General features: G+C 40.7%; 1 protein-coding gene across 3 annotated transcripts in view; it reads right to left on the bottom strand.

The window, feature by feature from the left end:
• The window catches only part of ALKBH8 (alkB homolog 8, tRNA methyltransferase), a 54355-nt gene extending 31899 nt beyond the window's left edge, over positions 1-22456 (bottom strand). The window contains exons 1-7 of one of the 3 annotated variants that reach the window (XM_075049998.1): positions 22391-22456; positions 17395-17535; positions 14388-14628; positions 13201-13332; positions 12240-12335; positions 10733-10837; positions 6940-7010 (exon numbers count right to left, since the gene is read on the bottom strand). In XM_075049998.1, the coding sequence (XP_074906099.1) occupies positions 6940-7010; positions 10733-10837; positions 12240-12335; positions 13201-13332; positions 14388-14628; positions 17395-17535; positions 22391-22408 (804 nt within the window). In that variant the 5' untranslated portion in view covers positions 22409-22456. Of the gene's footprint in view, positions 1-6939; positions 7011-10732; positions 10838-12239; positions 12336-13200; positions 13333-14387; positions 14629-15221; positions 15376-17394; positions 17536-22390 lie in introns of those variants that run through there. The other 2 variants (XM_075050000.1, XM_075049999.1) reach the window with 2 other exon arrangements.
• Between the last annotated feature and the right edge of the window lie 1176 nt (positions 22457-23632).

The following is a 23632-nucleotide window of genomic DNA, read 5'->3' as shown; positions in this document are numbered from 1 at the left end:
TCAAGCTCCTGCTGCAAACCTACAAAAGGAAATCTGGCACAGGCTTTAAGTAGGATTTTTTGAGACAGCTGCAAACTTGGCCAGGTTCCTAAGATGAAGTACTGTAAAATTACGTATCTTTAGAGACACCAAATGGAGGCACTGAAAATAACACCTAACTCAAATAAAAACAGAAAATTCTCAACAGAAAGGACTGTTCCCTGTTTTGCAGTACTTTGTTCAAATTCATGGACACAGGACATATGGTTTGCCATTAAGCTTAATAAAAATCACTCTGAACTACATTTACCCCATTGCCTTTCTTCTCCTACTATGACAACTTCTGAATTGAAGAAAGTTGTATTCAGTAACACAACATTGAAACTGATATTCATTAACATTTTCAGTGTATCAGCTCCTATAAAGAAAGGGTGAATGTAGCGATTTATAAAATGCCATTACAAGCCCACAGGACATTCTGGAAGTCTCACTTTATTCTGCAGTTTCCCAGGAGATGCCAAAGAAATGGGTCAAAAACAGAGAAGTGATTGGGCTGAGACCCTCACTTTTCCTGGAGTATTAAGGTACAAGACGTATCGCTGCTTTGCCCTCAAACTATTTAATGTTTTTTATAAGCTAGGCAGAAGTACAAAGTAATAGTGAGATTCTTCTCCTTCAAATCAAGTTTAATCTGTCTTGTAAACTCCCCAAAACACAATATTTTGCACCAACTAGAACAAAATTGAGCCACTTGGTTTCTCTGTGCCTCTTGACAAAGCTGTTCCATGTGACTGAACATGGGAAGAGACTCTCATACCTACATTTCCACCTCATTTCATACAAGTGTAAGAACTTGGATTGCCATGGGTTATCTGGTGCAAGACAAATGCAGTGTTGTAAAGAATCATGCCCTTATTTTCTTCTCAAGATTGTCTGTTCATATTTAAAATGAACATATATACCACAGGCTAAAAACTATCCCTTTTTCAACATAAATCAAGTTTGCACAAACAAATTAAACTTACAATAATTCCTCTAACAAAATAGTACAAAGCATATTGTTACTGGATAAAGTCATTCGCCATTGATGAAAAGACTGATTTTCAATAACGCAATTTAAGTTGCAAGGTATCACTGAAAATGGTGGTAGCACAAAGTGCAGCTGGAGACATGTCACTAGTGGAGTACTCTAGGGGTTGATACAGAGGCTAATGCTGTTTAACATCTTCATTAATGACCTGAATGATGGGGCAGCACGCACCCTCAGCAAGTTTACAGACAATGCAAAATTGGGATGAGTGGCTGATATACCAGATGGTTGTGCCACCATTCAGAGGGACCTGGACAGGCTGGACAACTGGTGCCAACATGAACCTCATGAAGCTCGACAAGGGGAGTGCAATGTCCTGCACTGTGTCAGGAATAACCCCATGCATCACTACATGCAGGGGGGGTTATCAGCTAGAAAGCAGCTTTGTCAAAAAGGACCTTGGGGTCCTGGTGGACAAGAAGTTGAACATGAGCCATGAACGTATTCTTGCAGAAAAAAAGGCCAACAGTCTCCTCAGTTACATTAGGAAGAGCACTGCCAGCAGGTCAAAGGAGATGATCCTTCCTCTCTACTCAGCACTGGTGAGGATGCATCTAGAGTACTGTGTCCAGCGCTGGGACTGGGCCTCCCACTACAAGAAAGATATGGACTTACTGGAGCAAGTCCAGCACAGGGCCATGAAGATGATTAAGGCATATCTTTATATGAGGAGATGCTGAGAGAGCTGGTACCAATCAGCTTGGAGAAGAGATGGCTCAGGCTCAGTTAAGATGGCTGTTATCAATGTGTAGAAATACCTGATGGGAGGGAATGAAGAAGAGTGAGCCAGACTCTTCCTAGTAGTGTCCACAAACAGGACAAGAGACAATGGGCACAATTTAAAACCCATGTGACTCCACCTAAACACAATAAAACAGGGGTTTTTTACTGTGACAGAGGTCAAACACCACAACAGGTTGCCCAGAGAAGTTCTGTAGTCTCCATCTGCAGAGATATTCAAAACACAACTGGACACAGTCTTGGACAACCTGCATTAGCTGACCCTGCTCGAGCAGAGACCTCAAGAGGTCCCTTCCAATCTAAACAATTCTGTGGTTCTGTGAAGATAACATAAGAAGTTTAAGAAGCTATGCTGATAACTAAGGCACTAGGCTAGGAAGGCACTTGTGTTTAGTCCCCTGCTCTGCCACAGACTTCTTTTTCATAAGCCAAAGCATTTACCTTAGTTATTAGTTACTAGAATCTGCCTAACTCAAATCCTGGAAGGGCAAGTGTCCTGGTTTCAGCTGGAATAAAGTTAATTTTCTTCCTAGTAGTTGGTATAGTGCTGTGTTTTAGATTTAGGATGACAATAAAGTTGATAACACACTGATGTTTTAGTTCTTGCTAAGTAGTGTTTATACTAAGTCAAGGACTTAGCTTCTCAAACTGCCCTGCCAGCAGAGGCTGGGAGGGCACAAGAAGCTGAGAGGGGACACAGCAAGCACAGCTGACCCAACTGAGCCAAAGGGATATTCCATACCATATGACATCATGCCCAGTATACAAACTGGGGGCAGTTGGCCAGGGGCCACCACAGCTCAGGGATTGGCTAGGCATCAGTCAGCGGGCAGTGAGCAATTGTATTGTGCATCACTTGTTTTGTATATTCTATTATTATTATTATTTTCCCTTCCTTTTCTGTCCTATTAAACTATCTTTCTCTCAGTCCACGAGTTTTACTTTTTTTTTTTTTCCCTTCTGATTCTCTCCCCCATCTCACTGGGGGCAGGGAGGAGTGAGCAAGCAGCTGTGTAGTGCTTAGTTGCCAGCTGGGGTTAAACCACAACAAGCGCACAGACAATCAAAAGAAAAGTTCTTTCATGACTTAGCATAAGAACAAACTATATGAGGTATCCTGCTTTCTTTTCTTCCTCTGAAGTGTCTGGTTAGCCAACTTCTGAAATAGGATACAGAACCAGTTGGGTTGGAAGGTTATTTCTTTATGGCACTTTTTATTTAAATGTATGCATTTACTGTTTAGGAGAATAAAGAGAGGACAAGACATACAACTTTGTTTATGTATGTTTTCCATTATATTGCAGCCTAATCTGTTCAGGTGAAAAAAAAACCCATAACATCACGCTATAGTGAGAAGAAGATACATTACTAAAGTTTGCTGCTGTATACGCAACTCCAATTATTTATTATCAGTGTGTGTAAATTTTGTACATGGTAAGCTTTAATGGGAATAGAGTAGGGGGCTTCACTCCTAAAATAGCTAACTCACATATTACTGCAACTGATACTTACATTTTAGAATCAGATTAAGAGCTAAGTGCACAAAAACACATTAAAGAAATCATTAAAAGTTGTAAAAGTACCAGAAAGAAAAGCCATTAAATAATGCAGCATTTCATGGGCCACTGGCCTGTTTTACTACACATGTGCTTTGATTGTCTGCACCTGAAAAGCCTATTAATGGCCCATTATGAAAAGGCACTGAAACTTAGGAGCTAACTAACAGACTGTATCCAATGCTTATGCCTGAAATACCTACAAATGGCCCAAGTCTGGCTGTTTCCCTGATTGAAATGTACACATTCCAAGTTTTAACAGCATCATAATGCTCCAGGCAGTTACCACTTCCCAGAAAGGCTTGTGCTTCTCAGGTGATTAAAATCATTCTGCTTTTGCCCATCTCTGAGACCATAACAAAGGTGTGCTGTAATATAATCATATAGGAATGCACTGCCTATGGTGCCTCATCAATGATGTAACAGAGCATTTGTGCCAGAGTCAGTCTTTTAATTGAAACTGAAAGGGTAAGAAAGCCTGGGCCTGCAGACTGAGGCAGAATATGTGAAATGACAGCACCAATATAGTTTTTATAAAGTAAACTAACTTTTTTTTTATTTACAAGATCAACATAGGAAGAGCTGTAAGTTGGGATCATCTGCTGTTGCTGTGCTGCTCTGAATGCTCAGCATGTATTAGAAAAATTAAACTTAGGATGGATAAACTGCACAGAAGATCAATTAGAGCCCTTCTCCTAGAGGAACTGCATCAGAGAAATGGATGTTCCCACGTGCTACCTAGCATGGAGGTGTTGACACTATTACAGACAACACTGCAGTTGAACAGAAGAGAATACATGATCTCCGAGACAAGGCTAAGTGCAGAAGCCACATGAGGAAGTAGCCCCTAGACTGGGACATTCCAAAAGTAGTAAGAACTCTACTGCCACTGTGCATACCACCCTCACAACCAATCCCAGATGTTCCTCTCTAGAGTGGATGCTTTTGTGAGTGGTGGACAAATACATCCATGGTCAGGCTGAGAGGACTGGCAACACTGACACAGCATTTTCAAGCAACCAAGAACACACATGTGCCACTGCCACACATGTTAATGAAAAAGTGATCCTTCCTTAGACTCACCCCTCGTCCCAGGAGCTCCACATTCACTACACAACTTGTAAGAAAAGAGGAAGTCGATGCCAAAGCCCAGAATAAAGATTCAAAACAGCAGTACTAAGTGAGACCCTTTCAGCTCTCCTGGACTGCAGCAGGCTGCATCTCCTTCTCAGCGAGACGCCTCTCAGAGCTCACAAACTTTTAAGTTTGTGAAGACCGGAGGTCTGTCACCGAAAGCCAATAAGACTTGGGCTGATACTCTTTGCTCCTTGAGGCTTGACCCTTCACCTGTTGAGAAAGATGCCAAAGCATTTGACATGAATATTTTCACTGAACTCAAGGGGAATTTTTAACAGGTATACCTCTTTTACTTGCTTATGTATCTCTTAGTGCCTTTATGCATATATGTGTACTAACCTGAATACACTATAGCAAGTATATTACAAGTTAACATTTTTCAAATCTATACTTAAATTACTGTCATGAACTTTATTCAACTGAATGACTCTCAGGCTGTTATTACACTCATCATCCATTTAGATATAAACCGTTGACCAAGTCTGGGACTAGGAGTTGATCCAGCCGCACCTAGACTCTGACAGGAGTTTAGAAAACAAGTGGGTCTTCTCTGAACCTCGTGACTCAACAGGAGGGTCTCCCTTCCGTTTTTACATTCCCGATCTCTGTACAAAATCACAAGAAATTAATTCTAACTCCATTTTTCTTTGTATATTTCTCTTTTACCCTATTGCATTTTTGGTCTCTGTATACCTACTTTTAGTCTGATTCTAACTTAATTTTCCCGTGTACGTTTCATCCATGTATTAAGTAATAGAGTGAACCTTGCCATCGCATTCTGTGAAGTCACACTTTTGTATAAATTCTTATTAAATAATTTTTCTTTTACTAATACCATTGGAAGTGATTCTTTAAGCGGTCCAAACCACTCCATTTCATGACAGGGGGTTGCAGTCAGTTCATCACATGTGGTCTCTGCTGCTCCTTCCTCCTCAGAGTGAGGACTCCTCACACTCTTTCCCTGCTCCAGCATGGTGTCCCTCCCACAGGGTACAGTCCTTCATGAACTTCTCCAACATGAGTCATTCCCACAGGCTGCAGTTCTTCACAAACTGCTCCAGCATGGGTCCTTTCCATGGTGTGCAGTCCTTCAGGAGCACACTGCTCCAGCGCAGGTCCCCTGCGGGGTCACAAGTCCTGCCAGAAAGCTTGCTCCAGTGTGGGCTCCTCTCTCCACAGGGCCACAGGGTCCGCCAGGAGCCTGCTCCAGCACGGGCTTCCCATGGGGTCACAGCCTCCTTCAGGCAACCACCTGCTCTGGCATGGGGTCCTCCATGGGCTGCTGGTGGATATCTGCTCCACTGTGGACCTCCATGGGCTGCAGGGGGACAGCCTGCCTCACCATGGTCTTCCCCACAGGCTGCAGGGGAATCTGCTCCAGCGCATGGAGCATCTCCTCCCCCTCCTTCTTCACTGACCTGGGTGTCTGCAGGGTTGTTTCTCTCATATTCTCACTCATCTCTCCAGCAGCAGTTGCTGTTGTGCAGGTTGGTTTTTTTTCCCCTTCTTAAATCTGTTATCCCAGAGGCACTACCACTGTTACTGATGGGCTCAGCCTTGGCCAGCAGTGGGTCCAACTTGGAGCTGGCTGGTATTGACTCTATCAGACATGGGGGGACGCTTCTAGCAGCTTCTCACAAGGCACCCCTGTAGCCCCCTGCTACCAAAACCTTGCCACGCAAACCCAATAGAGAAGGCCAAGTAGCCAAGACTTGCTGCAGTAGTGCTTAAGGGAGAGAAGGTAACACTAAATTTGTAAAACTTGGATGGGCACAGATGCAGCAGATGAATCCAAATAGAGTAAAAGTAAAGACACTAATCAGAGCACTGAGACTAGATGATATGGACTGTTTTCAGCTCTACTTTTGATATGTTGCATGACTTCATGCTAGTCAACTGTTCTTCCACTTCCCTTCCCACTCTTTCTCTACATCATCTGCATATGTTGGATGCTGCTGAGATGAGAGTCTATCTCTGCCTGCACCACAACTATCTCAGTAGGGTTCGGACTTTGACTGGACCTTCTACAGGTAATACATCTACATTAGCCTACTGTAGATGTACCGAATATAAAAATAATGGCAGGCTTATGCAGACCAGAGGGAACAGGGGATGACACAGGGAAAAATGGAAGTAGCAACATAAACAGGAGTGATACGCTTTCTAAGATGAATACAAAATGAAGGAAGGTCGATGGAGAACTGGATGCTAAGATTTAAAAATAGGGTATCACTGATATCACTGGCAAATCTTCCAGTGACATCTCATTGCAGTTACTTATTTAATTAGCATATCACATTACCTTACATGCTTGATATTAAACTCAGATGACTGTGAACAGACACCATGGAAAATCAAATTAACTTGTATTAAACAATATAAAAATGAAACCTCTCAGTAAAGCATCATCAAAACACATACAAACATGAAGTTTACCTCAGCTCCTAAACTGAGAGAGATTATTTTATCCTCAAAAGCAGAATGTGTATCAATATGAGGAGGAATTCCTGCATAAGAAAAAAACAGAAAAGTCAGTATAATAATAGAATTCTATCTCTATTAGCAAGCTCTGTTTCTATGATGTCCATATAGAAAGCTGGGATGTACAGTTGAAAAAAACAAAATCATAAATGAGGGAGTTGCCTTCCAAAAGAATTCAGGACAATTGTCCGATTTACATGCCCAGATTACATGCACACAGTTACACAAGTGTCCTGTATCATCAGTGGAAATATCTACAAGACAGTTCAGGGCACCCAAAGGCCCCACTCACCCTCTGAAGACACCAAATTGCTCTCCTTGCTGCAGAGAGCACCTGAAATCACTATCTTCTCCTCTTAGGCAGTTTAGCAGTTAGCACTAGCAGTTATGCTACGTTAGGTGATTTTGGGCCTTAGTTCATCTGTGATAATGTATTTCTCCCTCACTTTCTTCACAGAGAAGGAATCATCCCAAATATGCCCTCTATTGCTAAGCAAATGACTGTGCTAAGGGTCTCAGGTGCTTAGGACCTACTACCATAAATGCAGGCACTGCTTTGCAGTTCCCAGGAGAACTCCACACACCATTGCTAGGCCAACCCTTGGGTAGTACATCTGTTGGCATGTGTATGAGTAGACACACACAGTTGAGAATTGTCAAAGGGACAGCAATTTTTAATTTTTTTTTTTATTTCAGATCTGCTAATTGGAAAGAAACTGCCATTTCCTGCAGCTCATGCCACACATTTTAACACCAAGCACTGAAACAGCAGTTTGCATGCCACAGAAAGATCTCACCACATGGTGGGGAACTGTAGTCAGCAGCAGAGCAAGGTCAGCAGATAGCTTGGGAGAACTGCAACTATGCATTCCTTTGACACCATAGCAGGCACAGACAGATAGAGTAACTCTTATGTGACCCAAACCAAAACAGTTATATTTGCTTATTAAAAACTCTACCTATGTTAATTTTGGACACTATCAAATTCCTGAGCTGAAAACATTTTTTCCTAACACTGTCAGTCAGCCCTATAAAGTATCCTTATTATATGCCAGATTCTACCTCCAGATGTAATATTCTGAATTCCATTAGGTTCAGTGAAAGCAATACAAATGTTTTATGAGGTCAACATTTAATCTGATAGAAAAATCAGCAAGACTTGTGTTAAAGAATTTTCAGTCATGGGTTTCCCTAGGTTTGCTTTGTTAACAACTCAGAGTTGGGCCACCACCACAGTGAATGGTAAAAGGTAACTCAAAAACACCTATATGATTTTACCAAACAATATGCAATTGATGATTTGTCAAAAGAAGTTCTAGGTGTTCTTCCATGAACTCTCACTTCTCTGTTCTCCAGTGGTTTCAAAAGTCCAATGCATTTTCCTGTCTCCACTGATTCTTATTGTCTTGTCCTGGTTCTTCTGAAGTTAGTGGTCATAGGCAGAAGGTCTCCGGTCACCACAGTCACTTATCTTCTTACACATCAAAGATCACCTTTGAATTTCTGAGAATCTCTCAGGTTGTTTTATTAATTCATCTTACTCTAAAGTTAATCACTTACTCTTACCTATTCTTATGTCTTAGGTCTAAGATGTATGATCCTTTTTCTGTTGATTCAGCTTGACTGGGTTTTAAGCCAGCCATGGTGAGGGCTACACAAGGGACAAATAAGCAACTTATGCATATTGTTTTATAAGTACCTGCATTCTATTAATCACATCTAAAACAATCTCTAATCACTAGTTATACATCTGATATGAATAGCCTTAGAAACAATGAGGCTTAAGGCCTAGTTCCCTTTTACAAATTGAAAACCAAGGACACACATCTGTTTGTGTTTGCTTATCATAAATTTGCCTCAGTATAAAGCACTGCAACTCTGCCTTCAGATGCACACTGAAGTCAGTACAATTCACCGCGCAACAGGAGAATGTTGACTGATCTCTTCAGCATCACCCAGACAATTCAATCAAGACCACACCAACCTACCTACCTGCTGTTTATATACCATATATGCAGCACATAGTAAGAGACAGTCACCTAAGCATTCAAAAGTGGATGGTAACTTTCAGGTATAAATCTACAACTTTACACACTATTAGAACCCTGAATGAAAAAAGTGCCCTCAAAAAGGAATTCATTTAATGTGTCTTAAGTGTGGCCCCTACAGCTTAGATACCCAAAGTCATCAGTCACTTCTTAAAATCTCAAGTGAAACGTCCAGCGACAATCTGGCTCGGAACACACATACTAAAGGTATTAATCTGACGGCACTCTCTGCTCATTCATATCCTAACAATTTGCACTTAAGAAAAGGTATTTTTCTCTGGGTTTGTTTTTTTTAAAAAAACTCTGCTTCTATTCTTGATAGAAATTTACAATTCTAACTAATCTCCTCTGATGTCCCAGCCAGAAGTACATTACTGTACCAGTTTAACAGATTGTCAGATACAGAAACAAATAGGATCAGCTTTTCAGACCCTTGTTTGGCAGATAATGCATTAGCTGTCAGACATTAATTCTGGGGAAAAAAGTAGAAAAAAAAAAAAAGGCTGTTGTCCTTTCTTCTATGGACAAATGAGATATCCACTCTAGAAAACAAGCCAGATATTTAGCCTTGATGATTGACCTTAGCAAAAAGCACAGCAATTGATTTATTCCCTAGAGTTGTGATTAGAAGCAAATTTCTCTTCGGATGTCTCCAGTTTGGGAAAGATTACAGAAGCAGAGGAGTTTCTTATTCCTCAGATAAGGGAACACTGCCTGGATCATACTTAAGAGTCCATATATCACATATACTAACATTACATTACATGTACTAACAGCAAGAGGTTTCCTGGAGACTGTATGCACATTACAGGGAGCAAGAAGAGTTTGAAGTGAAAAAATGCACTTGACTACAAAATCAAGTATGACTATTTATTCCTGTGTCTTTTTACAGTTAGTTTCCATGCTACAGCCTTGGACTCTGAAACACCATCAATGTCCATAATAGTGGTATCAAAAACTGTACTTCTAAACAGAAGCTCCCAGGTTCAGAAATAAGTATGAAGTCTTTCTGGTCATAGAGGAAATACACTTAAGCAGGTGCTTAAATCCTGTCCCTACACCATGTCACATTTAGATGCTACTGTCTTCTGATTTTCAGTTAAGTTGTACTCGTTTGGCTGGGATAGAGTTAATTTTCTTCACAGTAACTAGTATGGGCTATGTTTTGGATTTGTGATCAAAGCAGTGTTGATAATACAGGCATGTTTTAGTTACACAGCATCAAGGTAATTTCCAGTTCTCACGCTTCCCTGCCAGCAAGTCAGCCGGGGAGGCACAAGAAAAGTTGGAAGGAGACAAAGCTGGGACATCAACCAAAGGGATATTCCATACCATATGACATCATGCTCAGCAATAAAACTAGGGCTGAAGTTTACCAGGAATGCCATTATTCAGGGACTGGTTGGGCATTGGTTGGCTGGTAGTGAGCAGCTGTTTGGGTTTGGTTTTTTTTTACATCATTTGTTTGTTTTGTTTTGGGGTTTTTTGGGGGGTTTGGGGTTTTTTTTTTGTTTTTTTTTTTTTTAAACTTATTAAACTGTCTTCATGTCAGCCCATGAGTTTTCTCACTTTTATCTTTCCAGTTCTCTCCCCTATCCCAATGGGGGGGAGTAAGCAAGTATGGTGCTTAGTTGCCTACCAGGGTTAAACCACAATGTAAGGTAAAGAGCTCAAAATTTTTGAAGGACAAATAAACTTACCTTGTCCAGGTTCATACTGATTTACAGTCAGTTGATCAGGTTTATGTTTGATATAACCCTGCTTCAAGCACTTCTCCAAGAACAGGTCACAAATTTCAGGAAGACCTAGTTATACAAAACAAAACTGTAAGCAAGACAGGATAGCTTTTTAAATTTTTATCCTTTCTTTTTACAATAAACATAATAACTGGACAAAATACATAGAAACAGCTTCATAGATATGCAAGTCCATCTTTAATAATGATCACTCTGCATTTGCTGTAACACACACATCAGAATTGGAGGCCTGATCTGCAAGGTCGATGTATTTTTAACACCTCAACATTAGAAAGGCCATTCCTCCAAAGCCTCTGCATTCAGAAGCAGATCACTCCTTACAAATGCAAAGTGCCCTATCTCTACACGTAAATAAAAGCATATCAAATCAGAGGCAAAGTTTCCACCAACTACGGTAAAAGAGTTGCAGTCAAGAAGCAAAATTATTATACATAAAGTCAGAAGTTGTGCAGAGAGCTTTCTAAAAAATTTACCCCCTAAAAATCTGTTACTGAATTAGATTAAATATCACCAAAAAAACATGCTGAAGTTAAACTGGTCTTGAAACAGGAATGAAAGTTACAGGCTTCCACTGAATCTTCGGTTTGCTAGTTTACCTGAGGACTTTACTGTAAAATTCTGTTGGAGGTAACACTCACAAACATGTCAGTAACAGCCCTTCCATGAATCTATTGATTTTTATTTTTTAATTGTTCTCCTCTAATGAAGTGTTTATGCTTTTCTCACACAAAATAGTCTAGCTGTGAGACTAGAGAGCAGCCGAAATATCAATGCTTTTATGATTATATAGCTTCACTGTTAAAATCACAATGTAACCAGAATCCTTCTGTTGGAAGCTAAATCCACCCCAGTACACATGCATCACCTTAAAATTCCTATAAAACTTGGGTGTTAACTCCCCTATTTTACCATTTTTAAATCTAAGACTGTAAGATGACTCACTCACTTTGCTCTGACTCACAGCTCTCAACTCCAAATAAGAGTTATTCAAGCCTTTGTAAAATTGCTTTCAGTCCAAAGGAAAATTTATTTTGGTGTGCATCCAGCAAGCCTCAAGCTAGTCGAGTTAAATATACATAACAGTATACGGTACAACTCCCAAACAAAGAATATGTAATTTGTAACACATAATTGTTTTATGAAACAAAAGCTAAAAAAGAATGACAATTAACCAAAACCTTATTTGACTGGACCTCAACAAAGGGCAGCAATTCCTGGCTGCAAGTGATTGCAAAACAAGCTTCAAGCACTTGCAATAATTTGGAATGGATCTCATTTAAAAGCACTGTTCAGTGTGTGCTTAAGATACAGTGAAGGCTCTCCTTTTATTAGGATCTCACCTCTCCTTTAATTAGGATCTCACATCCCTATCTCAGTAAGGCTTAAAGGCTTTATACAGTGGTTCAAACATCAATGCAACATAAGTATGATTTAATAGGCAAGATCTCACCTCCAGGTAAAGGTTTGTCTTTATTAACATTGTTGTTATCATAGCAAAACTCATATCCAAAATGTTTTACTCTTCTATGCTTTAAAGTCTTCTGGGCTGTAAAAACACACAAGTTTAAAGATTAGACTACATAAAACAGTATAGGCAATTTGCTATGCTCCCCTATTCCATCTGACCTGTTAAACAGAAACATTCTTTAATTAACAGTTAAAACAATGTAAAACCCTTGTCCTTCATGGCACACACTCCTCCCTTATGACCTTTTGTATTTCATCAAGCATCATATTCACTGGTGTTTGAGTCAAACTGATGGTGTTTTTGTATATGTAAGAAGCGGAGAGTACCAATTTTCTTGAGCCATGTTTAATGCTTCTTTATTCTTGTCCTGATCTGTGAACTTGCACTTGATTAACATCCTATGGATATAGCAGGATCCTTCACTTTCACCAATCACCAAGTTACATGTTGGCTAAGGTCAATATAACCCTTTGTGTTGTTCCAAGGAACAAACTTTACGCAGAAACTTTGAAGAGAATTCCAAGAACAATTCATTTATTAAGAGAGTTAACTCCATGGAGTTCAAGTGAAAGCACAAAAGCATCTGGAATGTGTGTCTCACTGACTTCTTTTTGATTTAGGAGAAGACACAGCTCCTCAGACATCAAATTACAAGGGTAACCTTCCCAGAACAGTCTTGTGCTTGGCATAAGACACTTAAAGAGTTTAGTTGTTTCTGGATGCAGGAATATTATTCCAGTAAATCCATACCAGAATATCAATTCAGACCACTTGCCCCCAGGAACTTATCACTTGTAATATAAGACACAATTTCTAAAATACTAAGAACAAATAATAATTTCAAACAATACATCTACCAAGATGTAGACTTCTTGTAAACTTAAACTGTAGGAAAAAAACAGCATGAAAATATGGAAGGTCTACATTTTATGGTTTTGCCCACCATTTTGAGTATCTTCATCTCCTATCCAGTCAATACTTTCCAACATCCTCCTTTCCTCCTCTGGAGAAATAACCTTTTCAATGACCATTAGGCCTGGAGGCAAGCTTGTAGGAACAGCATTCTGCCAGAAAACTAAGGTGTATAGAAAAAGAGAATATTGTCACTGTTTATAGAAAACAAAACCATGTGTTCCCTACAGGGATATTTACTATGTATGAGAATATAGTACAGCTGTAGAAATATTTACTTTAATGATACGATGGAGCCCTCATTGGGGTCTTATCTGGTGAATGAATGATCCCTTTTTGGTATGACAAAACAGGATAAGGCCCAAGTTTTGCATCATGCAAAGCACTTTCTAAAAATTTTACTGCCTAAGAGCAACAAGACCCCACACTGTTCAAATGCAAACCCACTTGTGATTCTCCTGTCAAAATAATGGTAAAAAGAATTTCCTGATCACTTCAGGATTCTACCTGCATTTCATTTTAATTTTCTAGAACTGTGATGATTTACCAAATTTACTCTGTCCAGAGAAGCAATCTGTAATCAAATATGGAGATGTATAATGCAATACCTAGGTGAACACAAAATGTTGGTGACGTAGGGACATTGTTTGCTATCCTAACAGCTTAAAAAAAAAGCTATTTGCTGGCAGAATGTACAGACCAACACCAGGAACCCTTTTCACTAGACACCATAAAAGCTCACAGAAAGAGCAACAGTTCTTGTACTAAATAGCTTAAAGTCAGCCACAAAAAAAGCCTGGAGAGAAGAGGAAAAAAAAAGCCAGAAATCTTATTGTGCCTATTTTCCTTCTTGGAGTTGAGATAGAGATTTGCAAGACTAAGGTCACACAAGAAATCCAGTGAACTGTCCAGAGATGTCCTGGGTCCCAATTTAGTTTCTTAATCACAAAACCTTCACGTGCAGTATTGAATGGTCTGAAAACTACCTAAATCCTTTTTCCTTTTGCATCCAAGTAAACGAGTTCAAATTAGAGTATCCTATCATGAAATACATGGAGCAAAGACCATTTTACATCCTGAATCTTAGATTCTGGCTTTCATTTTCTGTGTCTACTCACAAAGACTAGTGTGCTTTTAGCTGTATTTACAACCTAGGAAGTGAAAGCAAAGGGAAGCAGTTTGCAGGAAGTCAGATATAGGAGAGCAGAAAAATTATACCTTTTTCCACAAAATTAATATATAGAACAATGTTTTGGCCAAAGTCTTCCAGTGTTACTTCTTTTCCATTAAGGGCATCAAAGGCTTTCTTGGCTTCTTCTGTTGTCCCATATTTCACAAATGAATATGGTTTATTCGGTGGCATTAAGAGTGTTTCCACCAATCCATATTCTTCTACTATTCTGAGCAGTTGCTGTCTACTCATCCCATTACCAAGACCAGCATTGGCAATAACCAGGCTCTGATTGAAGAAGAATTAAAAAAAAAAATGGAGAATTAGTGATTACTGTTGGTTCATTTAAAACTAACCCTCTACCAAGAGAGCAGCTCTATAAAGAAAAATTAAGCCCATAAGTACGCTTTCATGTATTCCACCCAAGATATTTACATTTCAGTGAGCTTGGTATATGAGGCTAAGACAACCTTTATTCGCCCAGCACATATTCTGGCAGAAAGGCTTGCAAACTCTATCAGAGATACCTCCTCAACTAATGTATGTATTTACTATTACAAGGGCATTTAAGCTTTGAACCAGCATGTGTGCATCAAGTGTACTGCAGGCAAACAGTGACACTTGGCAATCATAATTTTGGAGGTTTCCAAAATGGAATTTTTCCAGAAACCCATTACCACTAACAAAAACAAACAGAAAAACCTTTGAAGACTTATTATTTTTCTTTTTAAGAAAGGTTTTCTCATCTTTGCCAAGGAGTCTCTCCAAGCATAGAGATTGATATGCCCAGTCCTACCTCATGTCCCCCATACACCAAGATCACCAAATAAAAGCAGCAGCCTCTAGAAACAGAGCATCTGGTTCTGCTCCAACACTCTTACCTGAAAATTCTCCCTCTTGTTTTTATAAACAAAAGGGATTTATGTCCCATCCGTAGTTAACACAGATTACTTCATGCACAATGCTTCATTCTACACTTTCACAGTGATTTATGTCCAAAATTATCACGGAGTATGCAGTTTCTGAGGACTGTTGCTGGTTTGTCAAGTATTAGAAAAAACAACAAAACAGAACCTTTCAAAGGGCTATTATTCAAGAAATAGACTTTGAAAATACATAGGCCTTTTCAAAATAAATTAACAAGTTATTTTGACATCTAAATAGCTATATGCCATAACTAGATGTTCAATCTAATCACGGTGGTTGAAAGAAGTTTAAGTCCCTTTTTAAGACCAAATGAAGATGCAGTCTTAAAGTTTTGTTTGAGCTTAAGCGACTCCAAACAGCTAGCAACAATTTACTCAGACTGACTTCATGTAATACCTTTCCAGAAAGCTTTCAATCTTTTCCTTAAAGTCTATAAATGTTCTATGATCTTTTCTGAAGGCAGCTGGTAAAGCGTTCAATTGTTTCAAATGATAGCTTTCCACTCCTCTAAAAGACAGAAAATTAGGTTTAAAACAGAAGAGAAGGATTATTTAAAAAATAATTTATATAGTGAGTACTGCTGTGATTATACCTATTGCGATGACTCTACTAACACTTTTTCTTAGCACTGCATCAGGCTGTCCATGATCACATTTTTCAAAGGTGACCACATTAATAATTATTATTATTTTCTAGAATGTTAGTAATGGAGAAGCCCATGTGTGTAAAGGAAATGCAGAGACTTAAACCAGTTATTTCACTGGCTTCATGAAGGCACTTCATCTACAAAGACCACCACTACACAACAGCAGCATGTACAGCAACTGATCCTGTTCTCCTGACTGAACAATTTCAATATAATCAGACTCTTGCACAAAGCCTGAAAGCATTTTCTGTATTTTTGACACAAGTTCATCACTAGCACTATGATTTTGTTTCATACATCACTTACTCAAATGTTCTGTCATTCACAAGGATCTTGCTGGACCCAGCTTAGATGGATATTTTGGTATGTGGGACGGTGTCAAGGGGAACAAGTCCTGGATTACAGACCCATTTCCAAGCTACACTAGAAAAACACAGTCCCTGCTCCAAAGAGCTTACAATACATACAAGATTGCTGGGTCATTTTAGCGTATGTCCACATGGTGTGAAATCTGAGTGAAGACTAAGCCCAATTTTGTTACAAAAAAAGTATAAAGATCTAACTGATGTTTCCATAGTTGAACAGGAAGAACTTGCAGGATCAAGATGAACAAGGCTAGAGTAAATGACACTGCTCTACAGTGCTTCAAGCCATTAGCTTCTCCCCACAATTGACGGAGGGAAATTATAAACTCTAACTTCTTCCTTTTCTGTCTACAAGTTCCTGTCACTCTTTGCTACCCCAGTATCTGCTAGGTCACCCTCTGATCTGCTGTAACTCTCTACTGTGGCAGAAAAGTACAAATCAAAAAGCCAAGTAGTTTTCTGTTAGGTTAGGGAATAAAGCGGCTTATCGTAAAGTTCATTGAGCATCGTAAGAAAGCAGAATTCCCTCCTATCTTGCCCCATTTTGTGCAAGGGAAGAGAAAGTTGTCCCCTTTTCAAGAGCTGCAAGTCAGTCAATCAGTTCAACTCCCACAGAACCACAGCCTAAATCAAATTAGGTGAAGAAAACAATGTGGAAAAGATTTTTAAGATAGACATGTTTTTAACAGGGAGTTTAGACGAGTCAAATTATACTTGATAGAGAAGTACAGAGGAAAGAAAGATACAAAAGCTGAAAGCCATAGAAGAAAAGAAATCAGGAAGAGGCAGAGAAGAAAAGTTTATCTACTTCTAACAAGGTAACATTTCCCATGCTTCCTCCTCCTCCCCAACCCAAGGAACTACTGTTTCAGATTTTAAAAAAACAACAAAAAAAACCACAAAAACGAAACACCTTATCCAAAGGCTATCAAAGTCTCTCCACAGATATTAAACTGCTTAAGTACAGTTCGGCTTTGAAATCAAAGAGGCACAGAAAACCCTCAATCTCGAGAACTGCAGAGGACAACTGCAGTTTAGACAAAGCATATGTGAGAATAATAGAACACAGATAAGAAGCATTTTCACACTACCATCAAAATCAGAACTACCACTCACCTGTGTGGCATGGGAGATACATTCAATGCCCTCATGTCTCATCAATGTATGCTGAGCTCTGACTTGCTTCCTCAATACCTTCTTCTTCATTTTATGGACTTTCAAATGACCTTTGCTGGTTTTAACTTCCATGCTGGTGATCTGGGAAGCAGAAGTAACAATACATAGTAAGTGTCCTGCTTGAAAAATTAAATACTTCAGTCTGCTCTAGAGAGATAGCCTCCCCATCTCATATGTCATCTCTAGGATAGTAATAGGACTTTAGATAATTCCAGATTTTATTAATTATTTAGGGCTGACGAAATTGAGTCTGCAAAGTATGTTCTTCCTCAGTCAATAGCACAGTTTTCCCCATCCCTGAAGTTCTGTTATTAAACTCTCTTTTATTAAGTGGATCCCTTGCAAAAATAAAGCTTTATAAAGATTGCCATGATGCTAGATTTCATTTTCCAGTTTTTCTCTTCCTCTTCACTCCTTTATTCACAATATCACTACATCCATTTGCAGTTTTTAACCTGCCTGCTCCTCCTGTTTTCACATAGTAATTTCAGTTATTCCTTCTCTCTACAGTCTCTCCAGAACAGAACAAGAGAAAAAATATATGTGGAACTGCCATGAGATTTGTATCGTCTTAAGCTTCAAAGTTATTCATGCCTCACCAAATGCTTGAGTTAGAAATGAACTGTTCCCATCTGGTTCCTTTTTCCTAACTGCCACTTCCAAGTGAATATGACATTTGACAAAAATTGCTTTTTTGAGAGTAGGAAAATGTGTTCAATACTTAGATGTCCAAGAACTAGCAACCAGGATGCTCCACACTTCATTTAGCACATCTCCCAAGGCTAAACTTCACGCAAATCACATTCCTGTCATGAGAAGGAACAGAAAACTTTGTACATATATTAACTATTTAATTTAGTGGCAACACAGCATTTACCTACCAGTGAGTTACTTCAGAATCCAGTCACTGGCCTCCTCCACTGTTGCATCTTTTGCCACTTCCAGACTACCACTACACTGAGATCATACCGTACTTTCCTACATCCCTCTAAGCCTACTTTCTTTTCCCTTCTCCCTTCCCACTTCCTTCAAACCCAAAGGAAGAGTCCAGACCTCACATAAGACTATGACAAAGCTCCCAGACATTGATGTGACTAGACTTTACTTTCCTCTTTTTCTCTCCCTATAGCATAATCCCTTAGCCATATTTCAAGAGTTTCTTCTCTTCTTTCCCCAAAATCCTCCTAACAGTACAGCTGGACAACCCAACTGCAGTTGTCTGTCCTTTTCCATTCTTCTATTGTCATTGATCTGATAACAATCCTTCCACCTCATCTTCTCTTCACCTCAAAAAATGTTTTTGTTTCTGTTCTTTTAAGAAAAGAAAAAAAAAAAGAAAACCAATCACCACTATATTTACTTATTTAAATGTGCCAGCTGCTCCAACAGTCAGTCATCCACTTGCATACCTTCTAGCTTGCAAGACTGTGTAGCTGTTTCCCAATACCTAAACTGCAGACGCAGTTGTGATAATATGACGATATACCACAGAAAAATTGTAAAGGTAAAAAAAAACATTTCTTATTAGTATTTGATGCAACTTTGTATTGAATGACTTAGCAAATATTTTCTTTTAAACAAATGCAAATATACTAGTAAAGCTGTTATGAAAATATTAAAGAGAGAAATAATATTGCATAGGAACTGTAAGTATGTATTCCCTGAGGCTGCTGCAGCATTACCATCATCAAAATGCATAACTATTAATTGCACCAAAAGAGAAAAATCTTAAAAGGGAATCAGAATGACAAAAGCACCCCATGGAAATAACAGATTCTAATCCTCCAAAAAGGAGCAGAATAAATGCTGCCAAAGAAGACTCTGTCTTTTCCCACTCCTTACCATTTGTTGGTTCTTCCTCCTACTCTTGCTCTTCCACTCTCAAATCTGATTTTACATCAGTCTTGAATTAAAACACTTGCCAAAGAAAATGAATTGACAATAACAATTTCAAGCAAATCTAGCAAGTTACTGGCGTGGTAGGTAGGCTCCAATGATTCTATCCTGAAACGGTTTCAGGTGCCTGCTATGAAATTTGAGATGGCACAGTGAGCAGTTGCATGGTGCTTAGTTGCTGGCTGGGGTTAAACCACGACACGCATGCACAGCCATAACAACTGGAACCCTGACCTCCTGGCCGAACAGCATTATTCAAGTTTTTACACATATCCTGGCCACATAAAGATCACATTCACATCTGAGCCTGACAAAAAAAACTAATAAATTACTCAGCACCAAGATCCATCCTACCACCACTAGACTCTTGCCAGTCCCTAGGGTCTCTTACTTAGAGCTAATTCAAGCATAACCATGTTAACATGCAGTGGAGGCAAAATGTATGAGAAGGAAATCTCACAACTGACAAAACTCTAACAGGGCACAGTTTCAGAAAAAGGAGGAGACTACTGAAATAATTATTTCATGTGACTTCAGAAACATAAAGCGTAGAGGCTGAAAAGATCAATGGGTTATAGAGCCAATCTTCATTTATGTAAAATTATTTTTATTACAGATTTGTTAGCAACTGTCTCCCATTTCCCTTCAAAGCAACAGGGCGCACTAAGGGCTTTTTGCATATTTTATACTCCAATTTTCTCCCTTCCATTCCTGAATCTCTTGGTACTTTCTTAAATAAACATTTTCCCTTCTTGATGGCAGACCTGCACACAGGCCACAGTTCATTCTTTGACAAAACCACACTTGCTTCTAAAGACAAAAATTCAAAAGAGTTTTCTTATTGAGGATTCTTCACTTAATCCCCCAAAAGGGTTAAAGACACAGAGAGGAACAATCTTCTTAACCTTCATTAGTTAAATAATGATCAAGAAATCTCAAACTGGCTTAGACAAAAAAAGCACAGTGAGACACACACACACACACAAAACCCTAACAAAAGATAAATGGAAGCAAAGGTACCCAAGAGGGAAAAATAAAAATGTCTCACGAAGACAGGCATGAAAAGTTTACATCAAGTACATTCCCTTAAGTGCATCTAATAGGCTACCTTTACCAGGATTAATCTCATTTGCAGGCTCATTCAGCAAGCTCACAATGACCAAACTGTGCAATTAACAAATCTGGTCCAACTTTGCCATATGCAGGTGAAGAGGCAAATAGCTTTACAGACCACTCGTGCAGGTTCTTATATTCTGGGGAGGCGGTCAAGCAGTCTCAAATTACTTCACAGGAAAGTATAGGAGAGACTCCTCTTTGATTTGGTGAGGTGGGTTTACAGAAAGAGAGTAAAAATATGTGATGGGTTAACTCTTTGGAACCATGCAAATCTGGTTCAGATGGAAAAGCATGGAGGCTATGTACATCACCCATACATACCAGTCAGAGCACTGTCATGCAGCCTCTGCAGAACAGATCCAGCCTGAAGAACAGGATATTGAACTGAAAGGCTCAGGCCTCTCCCATAACATCTACATCTCTGCACACTGGAAGACTCCATCTGATCTCAGGGGAAAGCAGCCCTGAATTTAGTCAGGTCCTCACAAACTCCCACATTCTCCACACAGAAGCCAAGAAGTCATGGGCCAATATCTGGCAAACTAGCACAGAAAATGAATTTGAAAGACTACTTTCCATCCCTTCATAACATCTGAACTACACAACAGAACAAAGGACAGATAAGGTGTGACTCAGCTGCCTAAAAAATGGCAGAGATGCCCTACCCTACACTGCCTGGCCTTTCACCTGCTGCTCAAGAAACTGAATACCTTCCCTATGTGCTATGTCATGCTTGCCAGCATCAGCCAGATGCCTCTAGCTCCTGAAGGAACCTCAAACAGCACTACCTGCATTGCTGAGACAGCAGAACCTTCCCTTGGTCTCTGTCTGAACTGGGCCTAAACTCTCTGCCTTGTCTGTTGCATCATTACCCAAGGCTCAGTTCTGCAGGCACAGAAACTAACAGTCTGCCTTGATTTCCGAGTTAAGGAATCACACTCAACTGTATAGAAGTGGAAAACTTTATTTGGTAGCATCCCACATGCCCTTTTACAAAGGCCAACATGACTATAGAAGAAAAAACATGCAGCAGTGGATTATTCATTACTGTTATTACCTCCATTCAGAAGTATGAAAAAAAGTAGCTCCTGAAAATACACTGAAACAGTCTCCCCTTGCAATGCTAGCTGAGGTTATAGCAGGCCACATAATTGGCCTGAAATTACTACAAAGGTTAATGTAAAGCTTTAATGTAATGGGGGAACATTATTTGCAGTAGAAGCTACTTCTGAAACTGAAAGTGAATTGTTACTGGAATGGAGCTAAACGGCAGCTATCAGCAGAGGGAGCACCACGCTCAGTTATCAAGTTTGGCAGTTTATTATTCCGTTTTGGCTTGGTTTTGTGCCGCACACACGTAAGCATAAATCTGTACAGACACACAGACATCCAAACTCGTGGAAAAAAACGAAATTATGAAGCCCTGATGGGGAGATTTAAGAGTTCCAGTATTGGGCAAACACGCCTGAAGGCACCAGAACACGCCTGCAGCTATCCCCACCCCAACCCTGCCCGTGACAGCCAGCACTTCAACCGCCCACCGGCACCCCTCAAGTCCATGGGCTCTGGGCACTCCTTAAAAATAATAACGGTAACAGGAGTAACAACAGGGATGTGCGCATGCTGTTCTGCCCTAAGTAAACATTGCGCGGGGGCTGCAAAAGCTGAGGCAGACGCAGGGGTTGACTTGGCCGTGTGTCCCCTCACACCACCTCGCCCTGACTGAGGCAGGGCCAGGGCCAGGGCCAGGCCGCCGCGGGCTCGGCTCCCCCGCACACGGCGGCGCGGCGGGGAGGAAAGCCCTCGGCAGGGGCCGTCCGCGCTCCCGCCGCCCCCAAGGTGCCCCGCCTGCTCTCCCTCCCCGAGCCAGGAGCCGGGCGATGCGGGCGCTGCGGCCCTGGGCCCGGCCGGCGCAGCACGTTACCTGGCTGGAGGCGGCCATGTTGGGGCAGGCAGGCAGGCAGGCAGGCAGCCCGCCCGCCCCCGCCGCTCCGTCACGGCGGCGCTCCGCCCCCCCGTCCCGGCGGGCGGGAGCAAGCCGCTGGTGGGACCGCCCCCCCCCGAGGATCTTTACCGAGAGAAGGCAGCTGCGCCGTTATCACACGGTAAAGGAAGCCCAGCCTTTCCCAGCCACCATCACAGCCGGCACTGATCACGTTACCTTTGGCATGCCCCACACTAGGGACAGAGGAAGACAAAACCATGCCAGTGCAGCCAGGGCCACGTGAAGACCGAGCCTCTAGTTGTACGTATGTGTTTTCCCCACACCACTCTTCAACTTGCTAGCAACCCCACTAAGGCTGCTCAGTAAACCCACACTATTGAGCAACCTGCACCTCCCTGAAAGGAAGCATCTCCACGGCTCGCGGGCTCCCTGCACGAGAAAGTGATCCCTTAAATCAGAGACAGAACACATAAGCCTTCTCTTCCCTTCATTTTTCTCTGCCATCATAGACTAACCAAGCTTCATAGTACGCTTCTAGACCAACACAGCCCTTTCCCCCTTCTTTATTCAAAATACTGAAGTTCAGAATTACCTACTTTTTCTGTCTTTACCTAACAAATATTTTATTTCTCACTATAACTTATTGCCTAAAAACTGTCTTTCTCCCCCCCCTTCCCTCTCTCTATTTAAATACCAACTCGATTCTCCCCGCCCACAGCTTCCTGTGGGTATTTAACCTTTCTCAAGATCAATTAGGTGTGGGATTCCCAGGTGGGTGGTATGTAGAGTGACTGATGAGCCTGTAAACCTGTAGTCAGAAGCTAGTTCCTTAACTTTGTCCCAGATCCACACTCTGGAGGAGTCTACATATACTGTTAGATAGGGCTGTGCTTACCCAGAAAAATATCTTTCTCTTTCCCTTGGAGCATATACCATGCCCTGTGCCAGGGACACAGCTGTCCCATGTGCAGGAGGTACAAGCACACTAAAGATGCAAGGCTGATGGGGCACATCCACCAGCCTGTGAAGGTAGTATTTGGTCAGAAAGGTGGTCTCACTTCTGTCCTTCTGTCCTTCCACCACGGTCTGTGGCATTACATCACTGTCCATCTTTGACCCATGCAGTGGGTAGCAAGATACTGTGATAGCACAGATCTTTTACTTAAGTTTTCTCATATGTAAAGTGTGACTATTAACTGCCTGTCTAGTAAGAGTATAGTA

Source organism: Buteo buteo, chromosome 18 (genome assembly GCF_964188355.1).
Source record: "Buteo buteo chromosome 18, bButBut1.hap1.1, whole genome shotgun sequence".
NCBI lineage: Eukaryota > Metazoa > Chordata > Aves > Accipitriformes > Accipitridae > Buteo > Buteo buteo.
This window is presented reverse-complemented; position numbering and strand designations above follow the sequence as displayed.